Source organism: Engraulis encrasicolus, chromosome 4 (genome assembly GCF_034702125.1).
Source record: "Engraulis encrasicolus isolate BLACKSEA-1 chromosome 4, IST_EnEncr_1.0, whole genome shotgun sequence".
Classification (NCBI taxonomy): domain Eukaryota; kingdom Metazoa; phylum Chordata; class Actinopteri; order Clupeiformes; family Engraulidae; genus Engraulis; species Engraulis encrasicolus.
The window spans coordinates 38,336,519-38,357,045 of NC_085860.1; the positions used below are offsets into that span (position 1 = coordinate 38,336,519).

The 20,527-nt window shown below is 43.4% G+C and overlaps 2 protein-coding genes across 2 annotated transcripts in view; one reads left to right on the top strand and one right to left on the bottom strand.

The window, feature by feature from the left end:
* The window catches only part of slc24a1 (solute carrier family 24 member 1), a 20,051-nt gene extending 17,288 nt beyond the window's left edge, over positions 1-2,763 (bottom strand). The window contains exons 1-2 of the mRNA XM_063197840.1: positions 2,473-2,763; positions 1,588-2,328 (exon numbers count right to left, since the gene is read on the bottom strand). Coding sequence (XP_063053910.1) covers positions 1,588-2,328; positions 2,473-2,763 — 1,032 coding nt within the window. The remainder of the gene's footprint in view (positions 1-1,587; positions 2,329-2,472) is intronic.
* Positions 2,764-4,385: 1,622 nt separating this feature from the next.
* ints14 (integrator complex subunit 14) lies at positions 4,386-20,509 on the top strand. Its single transcript, XM_063196168.1, has 12 exons — positions 4,386-4,486; positions 4,847-5,129; positions 5,745-5,852; positions 6,384-6,539; positions 7,348-7,466; positions 10,161-10,303; positions 11,439-11,531; positions 13,824-13,968; positions 15,373-15,506; positions 18,687-18,805; positions 19,648-19,713; positions 20,210-20,509. The coding sequence occupies exons 2-12, from the start codon at positions 4,908-4,910 to the stop codon at positions 20,456-20,458; spliced, it is 1,554 nt and encodes a 517-aa protein (XP_063052238.1). The 5' UTR covers positions 4,386-4,486; positions 4,847-4,907; the 3' UTR covers positions 20,459-20,509.
* The last annotated feature ends 18 nt before the right edge of the window (positions 20,510-20,527 follow it).

Genomic DNA, 20,527 nt, shown 5'->3' on the forward strand with positions numbered 1-20,527 from the left:
AGTGAGACTAACGTTTCGACATGCGTCTTCATCAGAGTCCTCCGAGGACTCTGATGAAGACGCATGTCGAAACGTTAGTCTCACTGCACTAAATAATAAATTACAGAAAATAGACATCCGTGTGGCAGCAGATTCTTTTCCTTTTTACTTATGATTTAGTCCTGCTCTGGTTGCACCGGATTGTTAATTTAGAAGCGCGGAGTGCGTATCTCCTTTGTCCTACAGTATCTTTATTAGAGTTTTTAAAAGTAGGTGCATTAGATCCACATTCAGTTCTCGAATTAGATCACAAATTAACAAAGTTGCGCATGGCTCACAATGCATTTATTTACTGTACAGTATGTAACCTCATATAGAGTTTTAAAGTTAATAGGTCAATTTAACCTTAAACGGTTTAGGCAGACCTCCTTATATTGCACGGCTGATGGCCAAATCCATTTGACTAGTTAGTTGACCAGTTGGACACTATGCAGTGTCATGGGGCCCTATCTCAGGTGCGAACCTGCCTCACCTCAGCTCTTTACACCTCAGCAGCAGCTAGCAGGGGTGCTAGTGGCAGATTAGTGCTTGGAGGGAGGTGTTGATCTCCATTTGTGCTGAACACGAGAGGCAGGGGATGAGTGCGAGTGTGTCGTTGCGTGCAGGGTAGGCCTCGCTGAGGCCTCTGGAACACTTTGACGAATGAGCACTACTCCTTTCTTTCTGTCTGTGATCCGAGAGAATAGAATAGCTCTCCGGGACGACAAACAAACACACATCTGCTCTTGTGTTATCCTGGCCGAATGAATGCGTCGGTCTGCACATTTCTTTACAACTCATCGCTGGCGTCTGGACACACACACACACACACACACACACACATGCACACACACACACACACACACGCACACACACACACACACACACACACACACACACACACACACACACACACACACACACACACACACAGACACAGCCATGGCCCTATTCAGGCGGCCTCATCAAAGGCCTGCGATGCGCACAAGCGGCAGCTATCGGCATAATGAATAAACATTGCACAATCACATTAAACGCTTGTCTACCTCTAGTGAGCAGAACAACAATGCTGTGGGCCCTGCTGCACCACCGCCTAATAGAAGATTACACCACTATCAAGAGTCCTCTGGCTATTGTGGTCAGCAAGACTCACCTGACAGTCCTTTTTAATAGAGCTTTTGTTTTGGAAATGGGATGGCAGAATGAGCAATTAAAGGATTCTGAAGGCATATGCAATGACGTCTGTTTGTGTGCTCACTGTATTAACCTCTTCCTTCCCAACTGCTGATAGTGCCATAGCGATGATGATAATAGTGTTTTGTACAAAAGTTTCCGTCCTTTTTAGGGCCCGAGCACTGGAGATTCCGGCCAAATTTTGTTGTCTTTTTTAATCTGTTTTTTCCTTTTTTTTGGTTGAATGGTATTGCTTTATCAGGTTTGTATTGATATTGCCCATACAAGAAAGGGCCAAATGTGAGGCAAGGGCCACACATATACCTGTGCACGCATGCACACACATGCACACACCCACCCACACACACACACACACACACACACAACCATACACACCTTTTCTGGCTCCTCATCTATGGCGATGACCTTGACGATGCTCTTGTGCTTCATCAGCTGCGTCTTGAAGGCCTGCTCGAGCTGCACATTGAACTTCATGAAGATGACGTACGTAGTGTAGCCCCCGATGAGCATCATGCTCTCGTAGGGCATGATGGTGTTGTCCAGGAAGAAGATGATGAGCATGATGAGGTCCAGTATGTAGAAGGAGACGTCACGGAACAGTGGCCACCAGGTGAGGTGCAGCACCTCGCGCGAGAATAGGGCGCACATGCCGATGACGAACAGGATGTTGAAGACGGCCGAGCCCACAATGGTGCCGATGCCCACGTTGCTGTGCGAGATGAAGACGCCGATGAGCGAGGTGAAGAGTTCTGGGGCAGAGCCTCCGGCGGCCATGAAGGTCGCCCCGGCGACGTCGTCGGAGATCTCCAGCTTGTCTGTGATCACGCCCAGAGTGGGGACGAAGAACTCGTCGCACACGATGGCCAGGGCCACGAACATGTAGATCATCCCGAAGATGTGGAGGGCCACCCAGCCCTGACGTCTCTCCGCCACGGAGAAGATGTCCGTAGGGTAGTCGGCCTTGGCGTGAGGTACCTCTGGAGGATGGGGAGGGGTCAGGGGGGTCACAGCTGTCGGAGAAGTGGTGGACTCGTCAGCAAAGATGCAGTGCACCGTCATGTTTGTCGTGGATGAGGGAGATGTTTCGGTCATGGGAACCGCTGTCGTTTGGGTCTCCTGCTTTGCTGTTGGCGCACTTATTGGTTGTGAGGGCGTTGTGGCGGCTGCTGCTACTGCTGCTGCTGTTGTTGTTCTTGTTCTTGTTGTTTTTCTTTTAGACCTCGTTGTGGCCATTGTGATCATTGTGGTCAACGAGGTTGCTGTTGAGGCGGCCGCTGTTGGTGGAGACGCCACAGCAGGTACAGCAGGATGCTGCGGGGTGGTAGTCGGCCTCTTGGTGGTGGTGATGGCGGTAAAGGTGGCGTCCTCTGCTGTGCTCCCCACATCCTCTTCCACCAGGTAACCCGCGGGACCATCTCCCGTCTGAGGAAGCACCCATGGATCTGGCAGCCTGGCACGCACGGTCAGCTGGTATAGGCAGCACAGCAAAACCCCCGAGAGAAAAAATATAATCCTGCTCAGGTGAAGCCGCTTCCTTCGAGTCACATACATGTTCCCTGGCGGCGGAGGGTCCAAACTGCACAAAGACCAGTCTGGTTGCTATATATGGTGCATGAAATTGCATATAGGATTTATTGGCCCCAGAGATCCTGGCTTTGCCCCCCACAAAAGGCTGGGGCTGGAAGGTATAATGATGCAGGCTGTTTCATTGCATCCTCTGGGCGCTCGCTGTGTCCTTGCTTCAGCCTGCATTGAATAGAAACGGGGGAGAGGAGCTGAAACGATTGCCTCATGGATTTAAGCAACAGGTGGCACAGCGCAGTGTTGTGCCCCCTCCACATCACCATATTGATGTACTCGAGAAATGGAATGACCGCTTAGAGGCAAACTGTGAAGCATGCAGCAGTATGTTGCTATGGATACATAAGTGACACATCTTTGCCTGTCATAGCCTACATCTGCAAAAAGTGGATTTCACCCTTCGAACGCGGAGAATAGCGGTGATGGAGAAAAATACCACACAGCAGGCTAGACATGCAGCTATACGCGTGGGGATTCATAGCCAACGTCATATAAATGTATACTTTAATGTGGCTTCAGAGATAATTAATGACTTAACATAACAGCAAATCAGCAAGATTGCGCATGGTAGGCAAAATCAGTGCCGTTTTTTGTCAGATGATAGTCATTGTTAGTCAGATACTCAGATACACAACAAATACCACAAGTTATCATATGCAAATGAACCACAAGGCATCACTTTTCAGACCAAGCCTTCACACTGCCGATGCAACACGAGATCTTACCAGGGATGCCTCGACGTCTGGTGGCTGCCTGCGACGTTGTGGACAAACACTGCTACCTCCACAGCTGGGCTCGTAAGACCCTCAAGCGGAGCGCTCTGGTCGCTGTGCGCAGAAGCCCAGTTTAGGTCAATCAGGACGCACCGCAGGACAGCTCTTCGCAATGGATCAGCATTATGGCTAATACCCGAAGTCGTATAAGAGGATTATGTGTACCTTCTCCACTACACTCTCATTAGATAGATGTTCAACCATTTTCTGCCTAATTATTTCGACCGTGCGTAAACTGCTATGGGACTTCTCCAAGTTGGATATGAGGTGTCACGATTCGAAATTGTGAAGATTCCACGACATCATGTATTGCCTGCCCATCATTTAAAAATTGTAAGCCTCATTACTGTCACAAATAAAACACAATGAATACAAATAAAATACAAACTCACTGCTTGAAAGTTCAACAGGTTGGGCTTTCTCCCACTGTCAAGCACCTGGCATCATCTGTCGTAAGTGATGTGCAAGCTATTGGTAAATTAGAGTAAATTTCTATTTGTAGGCTACGTATATGCACAAGTGATAATTCAAAAATATGTAGAACTAGACTAATTGATTTGCGCGCATGCATTGCGCGCATGCATGCTACACAGACTGATTGTTTTTGTGTAGAATAATGGCAAGGTCATTTAATTAATTTCATAATTGAACAATGTATGTTACACAACTTATAAATGTATTGTTTTTTTGAAATACATATGTTTTTTGAATTAAAACGCAGGCTGAGATGTGTGCTGCTGCGCCTCATCCTTGCCCATCCTAGACCTAGGAACTAATATCTCTAGTTCCATGTTTCTTCCGTGTGGGTTTCTAGGTGCACGCATGGATGCAAAGCAGATACATCGTTCCTTGTTTATGATATGATCTTAGAATTTCGTTTGATGAAAGCAGCGAACTTCCATTCAATCTTTATTTCTCGGGTATGTCCGTAAACGACCTTAAGCTTCTAAAGGTTTTGTGTTATATGTTTTGAATAGTTGTATCTGGCTAATATTAGCCAGCCATCTCCCTTTGCTCTTCTCTGTCTTTGGTCAATGGGTGCCCTGCCACTACTGTAGTAGAATTATCCATTACTAAGTTATTTGACTGCCAAAACAAACATAAACATACTTTCCCAATGATTTGTTGGAGAGACTCTTTTCCAGTTTGTAGTTGATCTATGAAGGATTCTCGGGTGCATAATTGTATGTGTTAGATTAATACCTGATCTCATCGTGCGTGCACATAGATTATTGTACTTTGTATTACATTATTGCATTGCATTTGTTTTGGTTTTGCAGTCATCGCTGGTTTGGAAGGGTTTGTAAAGATCTCAAGAGGCCATTGGCTAGGAGGAACAACATGCCGACTGTGGTCCTTCTGGACTCCTCGCTCTCCATGACACGGCCAGTGTCACTGGAGGGCAGCGAGGAGTTCCAGAGGAAGAATCTGGCCGTCCACGGCCTCACCATGCTGTTTGAACACATGGCCACCAACTACAAACTGGAGTTCACATCACTGGTGGCCTTCTCGTCCCTGTGGGAACTCTTGGTGCCTTTTACCAGAGATTACAACACACTGCAGGTAATGTATGAGAAGCTTCGTGATAGTTTTAAAAACACTGGCAACTGCAAGAGGCAGTGCACTTGCCAATTTTGCATCCTTTTTTGTTGCCTTTGCTGCAACTTTATTACAGCAATGTATGGTTGCTGTCTGTCATAAAAAGACATCCTAGATGAATAAAGAAAATGTTTAGTCTGAAATGTAAACCTCCTGTTTTAAAGGTGGAGTATGTGATATTTTTAGTAGCTTAATTCCAGAATTCATGTTGCCCGTTGACAAATCTTACTTTGTCAAGAATACTTGGGCTATCACCACCACCATCAAATTCCAAGTATTCATTGTGACTGGGAAAATTGCACTTTTCATACAGGAAAAGGTGGATCTTCTCCTGATCCGCCATTTTTTATTTCCAGATATTTTAGACATTTACAGCGTCAAAATTGACTATAATTTGGCCATACTAAATAGTAATTACTTAGTAGTAATAGTTATTCCTTAGTAAATATTCAGGAAAAGATCAAATTAGGGAATGGGCAGGACATTGGTTTCAATGAGCAGCATAGTGGTAATACCTACTCCTGCCACTGCCACCATCTTACATACTACGCCCTTTAATTTGTGTGGTGTTGCGTACAGGAGGCCCTGAGTAACCTGGAGGACTATGACAAGACATGTCTGGAGGCGGCACTACAGGGGGTCAGCAACATCATGCAGCAAGAGTGGGGAAGCGCCTGCCCCTGCCAGGTAAGCTGCGTGCCGGCCCGGGATCACAACCTAATGGCTTTTTACTTGAAGTACAGTATAACACTGGTAAACAGGGGTGCCGACAGGGGGGGAGACAAAGGGGATAGTTGTCCCAGGCCCAGGCGGAGAGGGGGTCCAGAATTGGGTCCTCATGTATTGGGCTTGGGGCCCTTTCAGATGAATGTGTCCTGAGCCCGACTAAAGTTGTCAGCGGCCCCGCTAGTAAATGTTGTCTTGGGTCAGTTAAAAATACTGGGTCATTTCACAAGAAATCTGTTGTTTGTGCAATGTGTAGAGCCAGAAAAGAGCTTTCAATCAACATTGAAATCATCACTTTGTGACTTAAAGTGAATGACATAATCAGGGATGAATGTATAGTGTCCTTCCCTCTTGATTAAAACTTTCTAAGTCCATTTTTCCGTTAAAAACTAGAGCCAGATTCATCTAAAAGCCCCAAAGTGTCTGATTTCACGTGAAATGACTCCACCTTTAAAAAGGAATGCTGTTGTCCTTTCTCTTCCTGGCCTGCAGGTGGTGCTGGTGACTGACGGTTCGCTGGGCATTGGCAGAGGATCTCTGCGCCACTCTCTGCAGACGCTGAAGCAGCGTGCGGAGGACAAGAAGTTTCCCCTGCCATACCCTTTCCCTTCCAAGCTCTTCATCATGTGCATTGCCAATGCAGAGGAGGTATTATGGCCCAACATAGAACTGCCTGACACACACACACACACACACACACACACACACACACACACACACACACACACACACACACACACACACACACACACACACACACACACACACACACAACCAATGTAAACACTGTTGTGCAATGGGTACCATTGACACTCTCCATATACCTTCAACAATACAATTAGTTTCCTGCAACCATGCATCTTGCTGACATACCCAAGAGTAGAGCAGACATTGTTACATGGGGAATGCATAACTATACAGCAGTATTAAAAACCCACCAGGATTCTATGGATGTGTCAAGTCTTGTATCATGTTATATTGAAATGTGCATCATATGTCTTCTCCTACCTTGTATGGCAGCAATGCCTTGTTAATACAAGGCATATGTATTGAAAGGCACATATCACAAATGTGTGCGCTTCCTGCATTCTCCCTACCCCAGCAGCACCAGAGTCTAGCTACCAACTTAGACGCGTCTATGCGTCTGAGCACCTAATTTGAACGCATGTAGAATCTTCCAACTAACACTTGCACCGGCAAATTAGCCAACCACAATCAAGAATCAGTCTTAGATGTGACTGAGCGGGCATTATCGAAAAATAGTTGTCTGGAAGTGAGTGGAAGCTCTCACAACATTCTAGAGGGCTGTATAATAAATTGTATTTGATACTTGTTCTCTGTAAATGTCTCCTTATTTCAGGAGACATATGCCATGTATTGAAGGCTATAATGGCTATATGTTTTGTCTGGTGTTTTTATGTTGTGTAAACACTTGTTCTGTGTAAATGTGTCCTAGCTTCAGGAGACCGATGCCATGGACAATCTGGAGCAGCTGATCAGTCTGAATGGGGGAGAGGGACAGATATTCACCATGGAGGGCCCACTCTGTCTAAAGAGTGTTCAGTCCATGTTCGGGTCAGTCCTGTGTGTGTGTCTGTGTGTCTGTGTGTGTGTCTATGCAGGTTCCACTCTTGTCATCTGGTAAATGTTTATTCTGTATTTGGGCTGCTCGATTATGGGAAAAATCAATATCATGATTATTTCATTCAATATTGATATCACAATTTTTTAAAACATTTTTTTTTTTTAAGAAAGAAAATCGTGCAAAACAAATCACAATCATCTATCCCTTCAGCAGCGTTAGTGGAGAGCCATAGAGAAACCCACAGTGGTGCTCTACATGCATGTTGGATAGCAAGTCGATTTTATGAAATTTGATATAGGGTCATTTCACGTGAAATCAGACACTTTGGGACCCGACCGACAGATTTCAATCATACTGGCTGTACCTGTATAGTAACAAGGTAGCACCCCAGAACTGCATTTGTGTGAATTTGACAGCAACATTAAGGGAGAAACAGACTAGCAAAGGTTTACATATGAGGGTAGGACGCTATACATTCAGCCTTCATTATATCAGTCAGTGTAAGCCACAAAAAGATGTCTTAGGTATTGTTTGAAAGCTCTTTTCTGGCTCTACAAATTACAGCATGGAATACAAAAACCTTCAGAAGATTAATTATGATACATTGAAACATTTAAAATTGAATATCAAAAAACATTTTTTGAATGCCTAAACATAGCCTGTAAGGTCATGAACAACACCTGAAAATGGTTCTTTATGTCCCATTATCTCTGAAATGAATGAAGTTTGAATTGAGTTGTAATAAAGTAGTAATAGAGTAGTGTCAGGGACAGGGCTGGACTGGCCATCTGGCATAACAGGCATTTTCCCGGTGGGCCCTGCACCCTCGTCGGTCCCTATTCCAGGTACTCAAAAACTACACAGCTTTTGCCCTTTGTCAATGGACACACTGGAAGCTAGACCATTTTCAGCATTCAGAGAAGGCAGGATTGAAAGAATAAGCTCAGTAAAGGATTTTTTAAATGTTCAAGCATCAAAGGGTATGTTGTAGCTGTATATGTTGTCAACTACTGGCTAGCATGTGTTGAGAAATGTATGTCGATCACTGCAGAGGTGAAACTGAACTTCCTGCATCCTCATGGACCATCTCCATCCTTCACATATTCCGATAGACATGCTGTCATGTGATATTACTATGGTATTACCATATTATTACTAGGTGATCTGTATGATGCCATATTTTTGAGTCCCATTATCTCTGAAATGAATAAAGAACCAAACACCTACATTTCAGGTGTTGTTCATAACATTGCAGGCTACGTTCAGACAAGGAACTGGCCATTTTAAAATATAAGTTTTTTTGATGTTCAATTTTAGATTTTTAAATGCATCATAATTGATATTCTGATGGTTGTTGTATTCCATGCTCTTGAGTAATTTGTAGAGCCAGAAAAGAGCTTTCAAATAACACCACAGACATATTTTTGTGACTTAAATTGACTTGATATAATCACTGCTGAATGTATAGTGCCCTACCTTCATATGTAAACCTTTCCTGGTCTGTTTCTCCCTTAATGTTGGTGTCAGATTCACACAAATGCAGTTCTGGGGTGCTACGTTGCTATTAAACAGGCACACCAAGTATGATTGAAATCTGTGTCGGTCGGGTCCCAAAGTGTCTGATTTCACATGAAATGACCCTATAATTTGACAGCAATATTGACATTGCGATGTTAATACAATATATTGCACAGCCCTAATATAATATGTATCTTCTTTCTGTTCACTTACAGACCTTTCTATGTTTTGGTTATCCAATATGTGTGTTGGTATCTTAGGTTTTATTTGACTGTGTACACACAGTCTGAACAGTTTATGTTTTTGTTTGGCCTAGATAATGACGTTGGTGTCTCAGAATTTGCATGTTGTTTTATTTGGCTCAATATGTGTGCATTTTTGTTTTAGTGCCAACTCCTGAAAGTCGCACTGTCGACACTGTGTTGTTTTAATGTTTCATGAAAATGAAGAAAAACTCTTGGAAAAAATTCCAGAAAAAAATCTGAAGCCATGTTTTTGGTGATATCTGGAAAAATATTGGTGCTGTTGCTTATACAGTACATCCTTATCCACCCGTTTTTTTTACATTTTTCCACTTAAAATTGGTAATATTAATCATAGCTTGTAAAAATTCGGTAAGTAATTGTATGTTCATGCTTGGATTTCACCATAAAAAGTAGAAAGCAACAGCACCAATATTTTTCCAGTTATATTAATATAACTATAATAGTTTTCCAAAATAACATGGTTGCATAATAGCAATAGCCTGGCTGTATGTTTTTAGCTTAAAAATAGGTATGTTGAAGTAAAGCCTTTAAGAACTTTGGATAACAATAGAGTGCCTTACTAGACCGTATTATGGTATATTACTATTTAATAGTCAAACATTTCCTTATGATCATGTCGATATGTACCACAATACATTATCTAAAAAAACTTTCAAAGGGGCGTTTTTGTTGTTTGGTTCAAAAATTAGACAGATCTGGTGTAATGAATATGACAAGGGTTTTAAACTCCCTTGTTCTTAAAATTTTAAAAAGGCAAATGATCGCACTTCCTGTTGGGCTTGGCCATGGCATCCTAGTGTAGTTTTTAGTTTGTATTAGTGTCCTCTTCCCTATATGTGCACTCTTTTGTTTTAATGTGTGTTTTGGATGTGGATTTGTGTTTCTTCTGTAATTTTACAGGAAGCTGATAGACCAGGCGTACTCCCCGTTACACGCAGTGTTGCATTGTGGGAACCTGTCCTCCGACGTCCAGGTGTTCCCTCGGCCAGAGCCAATGGTGATGGACGAGGAAGTGGACCCCGTGCCCAAGACCGTCCAGACAGGTGTGGATTGGAACTGACTTCCGTCTCCAGCCTTGGCCTAATAACATCATCTTTTACATTGCACAGTATTGTACTAACATTGCATAGGAGCATGATAGACTTTGTTTTGTAGTATGTCTTATAACTTAAAGAGATGGTCTTGAGAGTGGAAGTTTGCTGGTTTGAATCCCATACCTTTAGTTTAGAGTGTGTATGGGGCAGCCATAGCCTAATGGTTTAGGACAGTGGTTCCCAACCAGGGGTACGTGTACCACTAGGGGTACGCGAGCACACCTCAGGGGGTACGCGGAAAAATGTGATAATGACAACTGAATTGAGTATAGTCATACTGGGATAAAGGAATATATATAGAGAGCATGTGATAGGGGGTACTCATGGTACAACAAAAAAGCTTAGGGGGTACGTGAGTCAAAAAAGGTTGGGAAACACTGGTTTAGGACAGTGGTTCCCAATCTGGGGGTTGGGAGCACAAGGGCGGTCGCGGAGATACTGAATAGTGAATTGAATTGTAACGTTCTCTGGCACCTCATTCCATCGCTGAAGTGCCCTTGAGTAATGCCATTGCCGGGACTGTGATGATGTCAGTCACTTCGTATAACAGTGTCTGCTAAATATGGTGTTAAGTGACTTCAGGGCCCACCCAGGGCCCAACAAACAACATTTAATAGTGTCATATTAATACAGAGAATTAAAATTACCACTCATCTGCTGAAAGAGCTATTGGTGTTACAAAACTACCACTCTCGCTGTCTGTAAATAGCAAGACAACTGTTATAGTACAAATTCACACCTAATATCCATTATTAAACTTGTCAACATGGGCAAATGCCAAGGCATAGGCTGCCTGCAAATATTTCCCTGTTTGTTTAAAGGCCTTGACAAGCCCATGTTGCACGAAAACAAATAGAAAGAGGTAGATCTGGATGAACACATAGAAATGCTGTCCTACAGGTCATAATTATCAATCAAGCAGTTTGCAGCATCATAGAAAAATGTTTGAATTTAAGGAAAACATTGCCTCAACGCTGTATGTTTGTGTGCTAAATTAATTAAAATGTTAGTGCCGCCTTTCATTTCATAAATGCTAGTTGTTGATGTCTGATCTGGGATGTGTCTGATCTCCCCTGTTCCCTAGATATGGAGATTGTGGGCTTCATAGAGATTGCAGATATCGCCAGCCCCCCTGTCATCTCACGCCACCTGGTGCTGCCCATTGCTGTCAACAAAGGTGAGCATTACATTACATTGCATTTGGCAGACACTTTTTTTTACCCAAAGTTACTTACAATCGAGGACATAATCATAGTCAACATCACTAGCAGATACCAAGTGCACAAGAAATATACAGAACAAGTGCAGATGCTAAGTAGGGTTATTTTTTTTGTTTTTGTTTGTTTAACCCTGTGAAACCTGAACCATGAAAGCAATGAGAGAAAATTCTAATTTTTTGGAATTTGCTTCAATATTGGTCCCTTATAAGAAATGTAAAAAAAAAAATTCAAAATTTTGTTAAGGTCGCTGAGATATTTAATGCATCATATATGATGCATCAGGCTTTTAATGAATGAAAATTCCAATTTCATGACCATTGAAAAATGACTTTTAATGCATTTACAACTTTTTTTTAATTTAAAAAAGTTGTCAGACAATTTAATTTGAGGATTATCTTTAAATATTTAGTGAGATCCTGCCATTTTTTTTAAGCCTATCCTTGTTTTAGCAGGACCATATTTTACATTTCCCACAGCCTGGTTGGGTAATTTTTTAAAATCTATGTAAAAACATAGCTGATCGAATGCTCAACAACCTATTTATGAGTGTAATATAGATCATTATTCATTTTTGATGTGTAATTTGAATATATGGGTCCATTACTACAATTGGACCATTTCTCCATTCACTTCAATGCATTTTTTTACGAGATCATAATTTCAACATTTTGCATTACATTTTCAAAATTGCAAGTAAAACCTGTTTCTTAAGGCAATATCTTTGTCTTGAAGTAAAACAACTTGTGTGTTTTGTTAAACGATCGTCGTGGTGTGCTTTGTAAGTTTCCCTATGGAGCAAATGCATTGATGGCTGACTTCCTGCCACCGCCGGATGGTGCTTATATGTCTCATCAGTTTTAGCACGATCTCTCTGCAACACGGTGTAAAAATATAAACTCTTCCTTGCTTAATTGCACAAAGCAAGTGTTCAAATTAAAGGATGTAGAGTTATATTTCGGAAATTTGTACACAAACCTTATGCAATTTGACGAAATCTCAGCGTCGGTCAGGGAAACCGCTTCTACCCCATTTTCCTGTTTTTCGCCGAGCTGTGGTCAACTTGTTGTCGACCGCTGCTCTCTTGTGGCGGTTTCCGTGTACTGCAGGACGTTTGGAAATGACACGCAGGATGTTTTTCAGATCGATTTTTTTTTCTGTCAGCGTGGAGAGGGCTTTCAATTTGATGAGACATATATGATGCATCCGGCGCGATAGGGTTAAGTACATTAGCACAGGGTTAAGTAGAGTACACAAAAACAATTATAGAGTTTCCCAACGTGGGCCCTACATCCCCCCAGGGGAGCCCTTGGGGGGCGTTGGGAAAGATACAGCTGAGAGGGGGTGGTGCTTAGTTGCCATTGGGGGGCATTAGTCTATTATATTTTTTAATCCTAAGGGGGGCGTTGGCAGGCGTATGATGAGGTCCAGGGGGTGTTGGGAGGCTTATGATGAGGTCAAGGGGGCGTTTGTTCAAAGAGAAGTTTAGAACCACTGATGTATTACAATAACCTATTTGACACAGACCTCACATCTGTCTCATATATACATATACATGTATGTATATTCTCAAGCTAGGGACGTGATAGTGTGTTGTAATATGAACACAAACACTTAGATTTATGTTATGCCTGGCTTTGCCATGCTGTTACAAAAAAACACTTTGGTGTGGTATGTTGTAAGAATAATTATAATTTCTGTTTTTGAAATTGTTATTACCATCAGTGAAATGTCTTTTGTACCATTCTGTAGAAAGTTCAATAGTTCAGAAGGAAGTTCAATAGTTCAAAAGGAAGACCTTTCCGAATACCGAACTGAAAAATGATACTGAAATACTGAAGTGAAGAAATGCTTTCTTGAAACTGGACGGACGGACTGGAAATATTAGAAATGGGAAGTATTGATCCTACCGTGGCACTAACGGTAGGGCACTCGACTGGTACGCGGTTGACTCGGGTTCGATTCCGTCCCGGGTCCTTTGCCGACCCTTCCCCATCTCTCTCTCCCCACTCACTTCCTGTCACCATCTTCACTGTCCAGACTCAAATAAAGGCAAAAAGCCCTGAGACAGAGGTCATTATCTGAAAAGCGCTCCGCTCTTCCTCTCCCTTTGGCCAAAGTGTAAAATCTTAAAAGGACACTGTCCATGTCCTTTTATTGGTAATTGTGTACAGAATTGTCTAATTTTCCTGACATGTGTATAAGCATTACTGTATGTGTGTGTTTGTGTGTGTGTTCATGTCTGTCCTCAGAAGTTGACGAGGTGGGCACAGGAAACACAGAGGATATTGACGAGGAGAGCTCGGCCAATCAGATGGCGGGAAAGAGCCCCAACTTCTGTGTGCTGCTGCACGGCAGTCTGAAGGTGGAGGGCATGGTGGCACTAGTGCAAGTGGGGTGAGACACACACACACACACACACACACACACACACACACACACACACACACACACACACACACACACACACACACACACACACACACACGTAGGCAAATGAATACTCTCTTGAATATGAGGGGAAATATGAACCACACATCTGATGTGTCACACAGATCTGATCTAACACATCTGATGTATCAACCACTCACAAAGTCTAAGATATTACTGTATTACATTACACGTATGATAATTTCGGTTGACCAATATTGCACAAATGTGCTTGGTGTTTCTTCAACTGAATTATCTGAAGAGGGTACCAATGCCACCAGAATTTTGAGGTGCTGGGGCCTCATGTATAAAGCTTACTTACGCATAAAAAAAAGCTCCGTAAGTGACTTTCCACCACCATCTTCAGATGTACTAATACTGCCTTAGCATGAAAAAGTGCATGTGTAGTAAATGTCATGAAATCAGACATACCACATCAATCAGCAGGAACACCTGTTTATGTATGGACTGACACATTTGAGATGTAGAGTAGAGAGTAGAGTATCGTTTATTGATCCCAGGGGGAAATTAAGGTGTCAAGTAGCATACACACATACATAAATAAAGACATTGCCCACGAGACATACACACATATTTACACATAAAATAATCATATATAGCTCACTGTTACATACATTTTGCCAAGGCATCTCTCTCTCTCACACAACACACACACGCACGCACGCACGCACGCGCACACGCACACACACACACACACACACACACACACACACACACACACGTACGCGCGCACACACACACACACACACACACACACACACACCAAAATATCAAGTGTAAAGTGTCCACAGTGTTCACATGGGCCTTAGCTGAGTGGCACATAGAAGCCAAGACAAAGTGGCCATAAACAATAAAGTGTACATAGTGTCACATGTGCCTTAGCTGTGTGGCGAAGACAAGGTTACCACCAAAGTGTCCAGGAGTAAGTTTTATCAGTAGCCCGGGGCTAACCAACTGTGTCTCCACGCAGGCACGCACGCACACACACACACACACACACACACACACACACACACACACACAAGCAGCTGTGTATTCCAATGAAGAGGAGTCGAAGGGTAAAGAGTCCAGGTAGAAGCATGGGAAGCATGCAGATAAAGTGTGCAGGAGTGGGATCTGTTTATGCAGTCCAGTCCCCTATGACGATCTCTCTTTGTGTGTCCTTGTGCAGGTGCAAATGCATTTTTTCGGCTATCTGGCGGATTTCAAGTTTTTGGCTGAAATGTTGTTTCGTTTTTAAAAAAAAATCTGCATCGGCAACAGGAGTTGGCGGTCTTAATCCATTGCTTGAATTTATAACTGGTCCTCATTCGTGATTTCCATTCCTACTCTTCCCCTCCCCTCCCCCAGACCAGAGTGGTATGGCATGCTGTACTCCCAGGCCGACAGCAAGAAGAAATCCAACCTCATGATGTCACTGTTTGAGCCGGGCCCCGAGCCGCTGCCCTGGCTGGGTAAAATGGCTCAGCTTGGACCCACCTCAGGTAATCAGTCAATTAACCAATTAGTCAGTCAACCAGGCAATCACTAGACGATTAAGGCCATGCCATTGTTGCGACTGCAAATGAGTGTTCTTGAAAAGGTGTGCTGTCAAGCTGAAATGTCAGACAGTGATGCGTCCTATTTCTTCCGATATTTCTCAATATCTCCCCATGAGACTGATCTCATGAAATAGCCTAATTAAGAAGCATGAATATATACTAATGCTTATTAAAATTTAAAAGACCACTCTAATAGAAAACTATAAGTTTACATGGTTTCAAACGTGTTTTCATGTGTCCAGAAACAGAACTCTAATGTACAGAAGTTGTTTTGTTCAGTAGTAAGGACTGTTTGTAAATGTTGTTTTAACCGTTTTTCAACACTCTTAGTCCCGCCCCCCAAAAACAAACACGAGCCGGAATTGATGTCAGAAGATGAAAAATCACGTCTCAATCCACGCACTTGTGTCAGCCAAAATATCTGCACTTATTTGCCATTAAGCTGAGGGCATCTCAGTACACAGTGCACAGTGCGGGGAATGGAACGCACACCGGGTCATTAGCAGCGCCTTGGCTAACTGGATCTGTGCACACTGTGGGAGCTGTGAAATTTGAGTGCGGATACAATAGTGATGTTATAGTTCAAATATACTATCTCTTTGTGTTATAGAGTGCATGGTGTTCATTATCCAAGACGGTGAACAGTTTGCAAAGAAATGTTTTCAATTTCAATGAAATAGAAAGTCTAACAGCACAAGTTCTGCAACTACAAGGCTAGCTTATTAGCTTTCCCCACGTCTCCACACTACCAAGCAAACTTCCAAGCACAACACCACTGTATAAAATATAGGACACCGTCCACAGACATGGAGTGAAACAAATAGCTCTAATACCAAATCTGCCCAAACAGCTTTGAAGCATTAAAAAAATCTTGTTTTAATTCTTGTAAAAATCGATATTTCCGGAGTCATGAAATTCGTCTTGTGACGTCACATCCAATCAGAAATGTTTATTTTGTAAATTAACTAAAAACTATACAATTATAAACCCAAATTATTGTTTACTTAATTAATGATTCAGGTTTATGGGTTTTGAATAATGGTGCACATAACATGTAAGAATGGTTTTCTATTAGAGTGGTCCTCTAACATGAATGTTTTGTGTAGCCTATTTGTGATACCAGATTAAATCTCCAATTAGATTTCTATTCACTGTTTACATAACTCAGAGCCTGTTCAGGTGGACTTTAAATATTCTGCCTTGTTTCTTTCTTAGTTTACAACCAAGTTTCACACTAAATTAATGAACTATGGCTCAACCTTATTTTTTCAGTGAAACAACTTCTAGTGGATTCCACAGTTAAACGTCATGTGAAATGCAACTAGTACTGTGGTTTGTGCAAACTTTACAAGCATGGCTAAAATTGGCAAAAAACTACAGTATGTAAAGGTCTTTTGACTACTTGCTCTCTTCTGTTACATTACACTTAGCTGATGCTTTTATCTAAAGCAGCTAAGTTATTTACATAAGTACAGGAAATTGTTTTCAGACTCTGGAGCAGTGTGGGGGTGCCTTGCTCAAGGGTTCCTCAGCCATGGAGTGAAATATGGAGTGAAAGAGTCCACTAGCACTAGCGAGTGCAACTGCACTACGGCTGGTTATCAGTGTAATCAGTCAAATATTTAAATACCGCCCACCTCCTCCCACCCACACACGCACACACAGTGCACACACACACACACCTACACACACACAGGGCAGATATGCTTACCTACTCTGTCACTCGCCACACCCTTCTGGCTGAACAAAGCATTGAATGTGTGACTACTCTATATCTCACGGCAGTTTGTGCAAGCCATGGCACAAATTTGCTTAATATGGACAGATTTTTTGCATGAGCGCACTCACGCAAAGCAGAGATCATCTCACCTCCCCAACTCACTCTGCCTCACTCGTTATTGCCCCGCCTTTCCTGTCTTTCTCCGTCCCTTCTTTTTTAAATTAAAAAAAAAAAAATGGGGGCTTGTTATGCCTGTATGTGATAGGACAGTGCGAGATGGTGACAGGAAGTGAGGGGGGTGGGGTTGGGGGTGTCAGGAAACTGCCACGGGCCAGAATCAAACCCATGTACCTGACGTAACACTAATGTGCCTCAGCTGTTTAAGCCATAGCCAAGGCCCCTCTGTCCCTTCTCATTCTCCTGTTCCTCTTCCCCCACCTTCCCCTACCTGCTCTCCCTCCTTTCTTCTCATCCTCCTCCTTCTCTTCCTCCACCTCTATCTTCTCATTCTTCTCATCAAGTTAAGTCAAGTCAAGAGTACTTCATTGTCAAAAATCTATGTACAGTAACAGGGTTAACGCAGAAGTTTGAAATTGCGTTGACCAGTCTCCAATATGCAGTTAAACTAAATGTATAAACTTAGAAATATAAACACAACATATGAATCCTCCTCTTCCTCCACCTTCTAACATCTGCATCGCAATACTACGTCATAGACCTACCTGTCAACACTCATTGCTTCCTGGTCATGTTAATCTCTTGTCTACCTCAACCCACAGGATATATTTTTGCACAACTGCTTTTTTTTCTTCTTTGACCTGTGTTAAGACTTGTGTGGGCATTATGTGTATTTGTGTGCTTGATACCTTAATATCCCCCCTGGAGATCAATAAAGCTACTCTACTCTACTCCACTCCACTCCACTCTACTCTGCTCTACTCTACACTCCACTCCACTCTACTCGACTTCTCTACTCTACTCTACTGTACTCTACTCCGCTCTACTCCACTCCACTCTGCTATACTCTACTGTACTCTACTCCGCTCTACTCCACTCCACTCTGCTATACTCTACTGTACTCTACTCCGCTCTACTCCACTCCACTCTGCTATACTCTGCTCTACTCTACACTCCACTCCACTCTACTCGACTTCTCTACTCTACTCTACTGTACTCTACTCCGCTCTACTCCACTCCACTCTGCTATACTCTGCTCCGCTGTACTCTGCTCCAATCCACTCCACTCCACTCTACTCTACTCTTCTCCACTCCACTACTCTACTCTTCTCTTCTCCACTCCACTCTACTCTACTATTCTCCACTCTACTCTACTCTACTCTACTCTACTCTACTCTACTCTACTCTACTCTACTCCACTCCACTCTACTCCACCCCACCTCCAGATGCAGCAGAGAACCCGTATGGAGAGGATGACAGCAAGAGCCCCTTCCCCCTGCAGCCTGCGAGCAAGCGCAGCTATGCCCAGAATGTCACCGTCTGGATCAAGGCCAGTGGCCTGCAGGTACTGTACAGCTTGTACTGTGGTTCCCGGGGCCCCTGCTAGACCATGCAGAGCAGAGTGCCGCTAGAAGCCAGGGGTGCATTTCTCGAAACCATAGTTGCTAACTATGTTAGCTTCTTTGACGTTAGCAATGCAATTTCCCATTGGCAACTCCCCAAGTTGCTAACTGGCTAACAACTATGCATTCGAGAAATTCACCACTGGCTAGTGTGTGTGTACTGTAGGCCAGTGTTTCCCAGCGTTGTTTTTACTTGCATACCCCCAGCACCTTTTTGTCATACCATGAGTCTTCCCCAATTCCAATGTGACTATGCACCGTACATTTGTTATTGTTTACGTACCCCTGGCAGTGTTTCATTGTACCCCTAGTGGTATCCGTACCCCTGGTTGGGAATCACAGCTGTAGGCTTAAACTGTGCTCCTCCATACATCATGCAGCATCTCTCGCCTCACAAAGTCATGGTGTTTTCTGGCCAACACAGAAGCGTATAGAGACAAAGAGGCTCCCGCACACTGTTCACATTTGCAGAGTTTTTACTTGCGACGTTTCGGTCTGTGACCTTCCTCAAGCAATTGAACAGTGTGCGGGAGCTTCTTTGTCTCTATACGTTGGTGACCCAGTGGATCCACTCCTACGCACCTGGCAAAAGGAGGTGTGCAAGAATCCTAAAAATAGCAACACAGAAGCGTGCCAGTGCACTGTTCTCTTACCTGCTATTGAACCGAATTATGTCATTTCCAAGGGGAAATATGTAAAACTAGATATTAGATACTAGATTATAGGCAAAAAAAATTTTTCACGATTGTGCTCCCTGAGCTGATGACTTTTCACCTGTGTGCAGACGGACGTGCAGAAGATCCTGAGAAATGCCCGGAAACTGCCAGAGAAAACGCAGACTTTCTACAAGGTGCCAGACTCTTCCCCTCTTCTACTGCATTTATGTGCATGTAATTTGTGTATACATAATATTTGTTTAAATATTTATCATGTTATTTATTATTACATTATTATTATTAAGTATGATATTATTATTTGTATTACTATGTATGCTATTATTTTGCGTTTTTATTTATGTATGCTAATATTTTGTGCCCATTCATGCATGCAGGGCCGCTGACAGCTTTTACCAGGCCCACGACAAAGTCATTTGAAAGGGTCCCCCAACCAATACATACAATGTAATGTGGACTAAATCCTAGGCCCCCTCTTTCCCTGGGCCCGGGACAACTGATCCCTTTGTCCCTTCTTGTCGGCTTCCCTGCGTGCGTGCATGAATGCGTGTATGTCCACTCAGGAGCTGAAACGTCTGCGTAAGGCGGCACATTTGCATGCGTGTATGTATGTATCCTAATATTTTGTGTGCGTGCGTGTGTGTGTGTGTACGTGTGTTTGTCTCCACTCAGGAGCTGAACCGTCTGCGTAAGGCGGCGCTGGCCTTTGGCTTCTGGGAGCTGCTGAAGGGCGTGGCCGAGCTGCTGGAGAGGGAGTGCACCATGCTGCCTGACTCCGCCCACCCAGACGCCGCATTCCAGCTCTCCCACGCCGCGCAGCAGCTGCGGCTCGCCAGCAACGCCCATGCCCCGCAGGCCGCCTTCGACCACAACATCACCCCCCTGCACACAGACTTCTCCAGCGGGGGAGACCGGATGTAGCGGAGACCTGGCAGGAGGGGAGTGGGTTTAGGATGGTAAGGAGGAGATGGGAGTGGGTTTAGGATGGTG

Coding starts and splice junctions, on each gene's coding strand:
- ints14 (XM_063196168.1), top strand. CDS start 4,908: ATGCCGACTGTGGTCCTTCTGGACTCCTCGCTCTCCATGACACGGCCA. Junction 5,130..5,744: donor GAGATTACAACACACTGCAG/GTAATGTATGAG, acceptor TGTTGCGTACAG/GAGGCCCTGAGTAACCTGGA. Junction 11,532..13,823: donor GCCCATTGCTGTCAACAAAG/GTGAGCATTACA, acceptor GTCTGTCCTCAG/AAGTTGACGAGGTGGGCACA.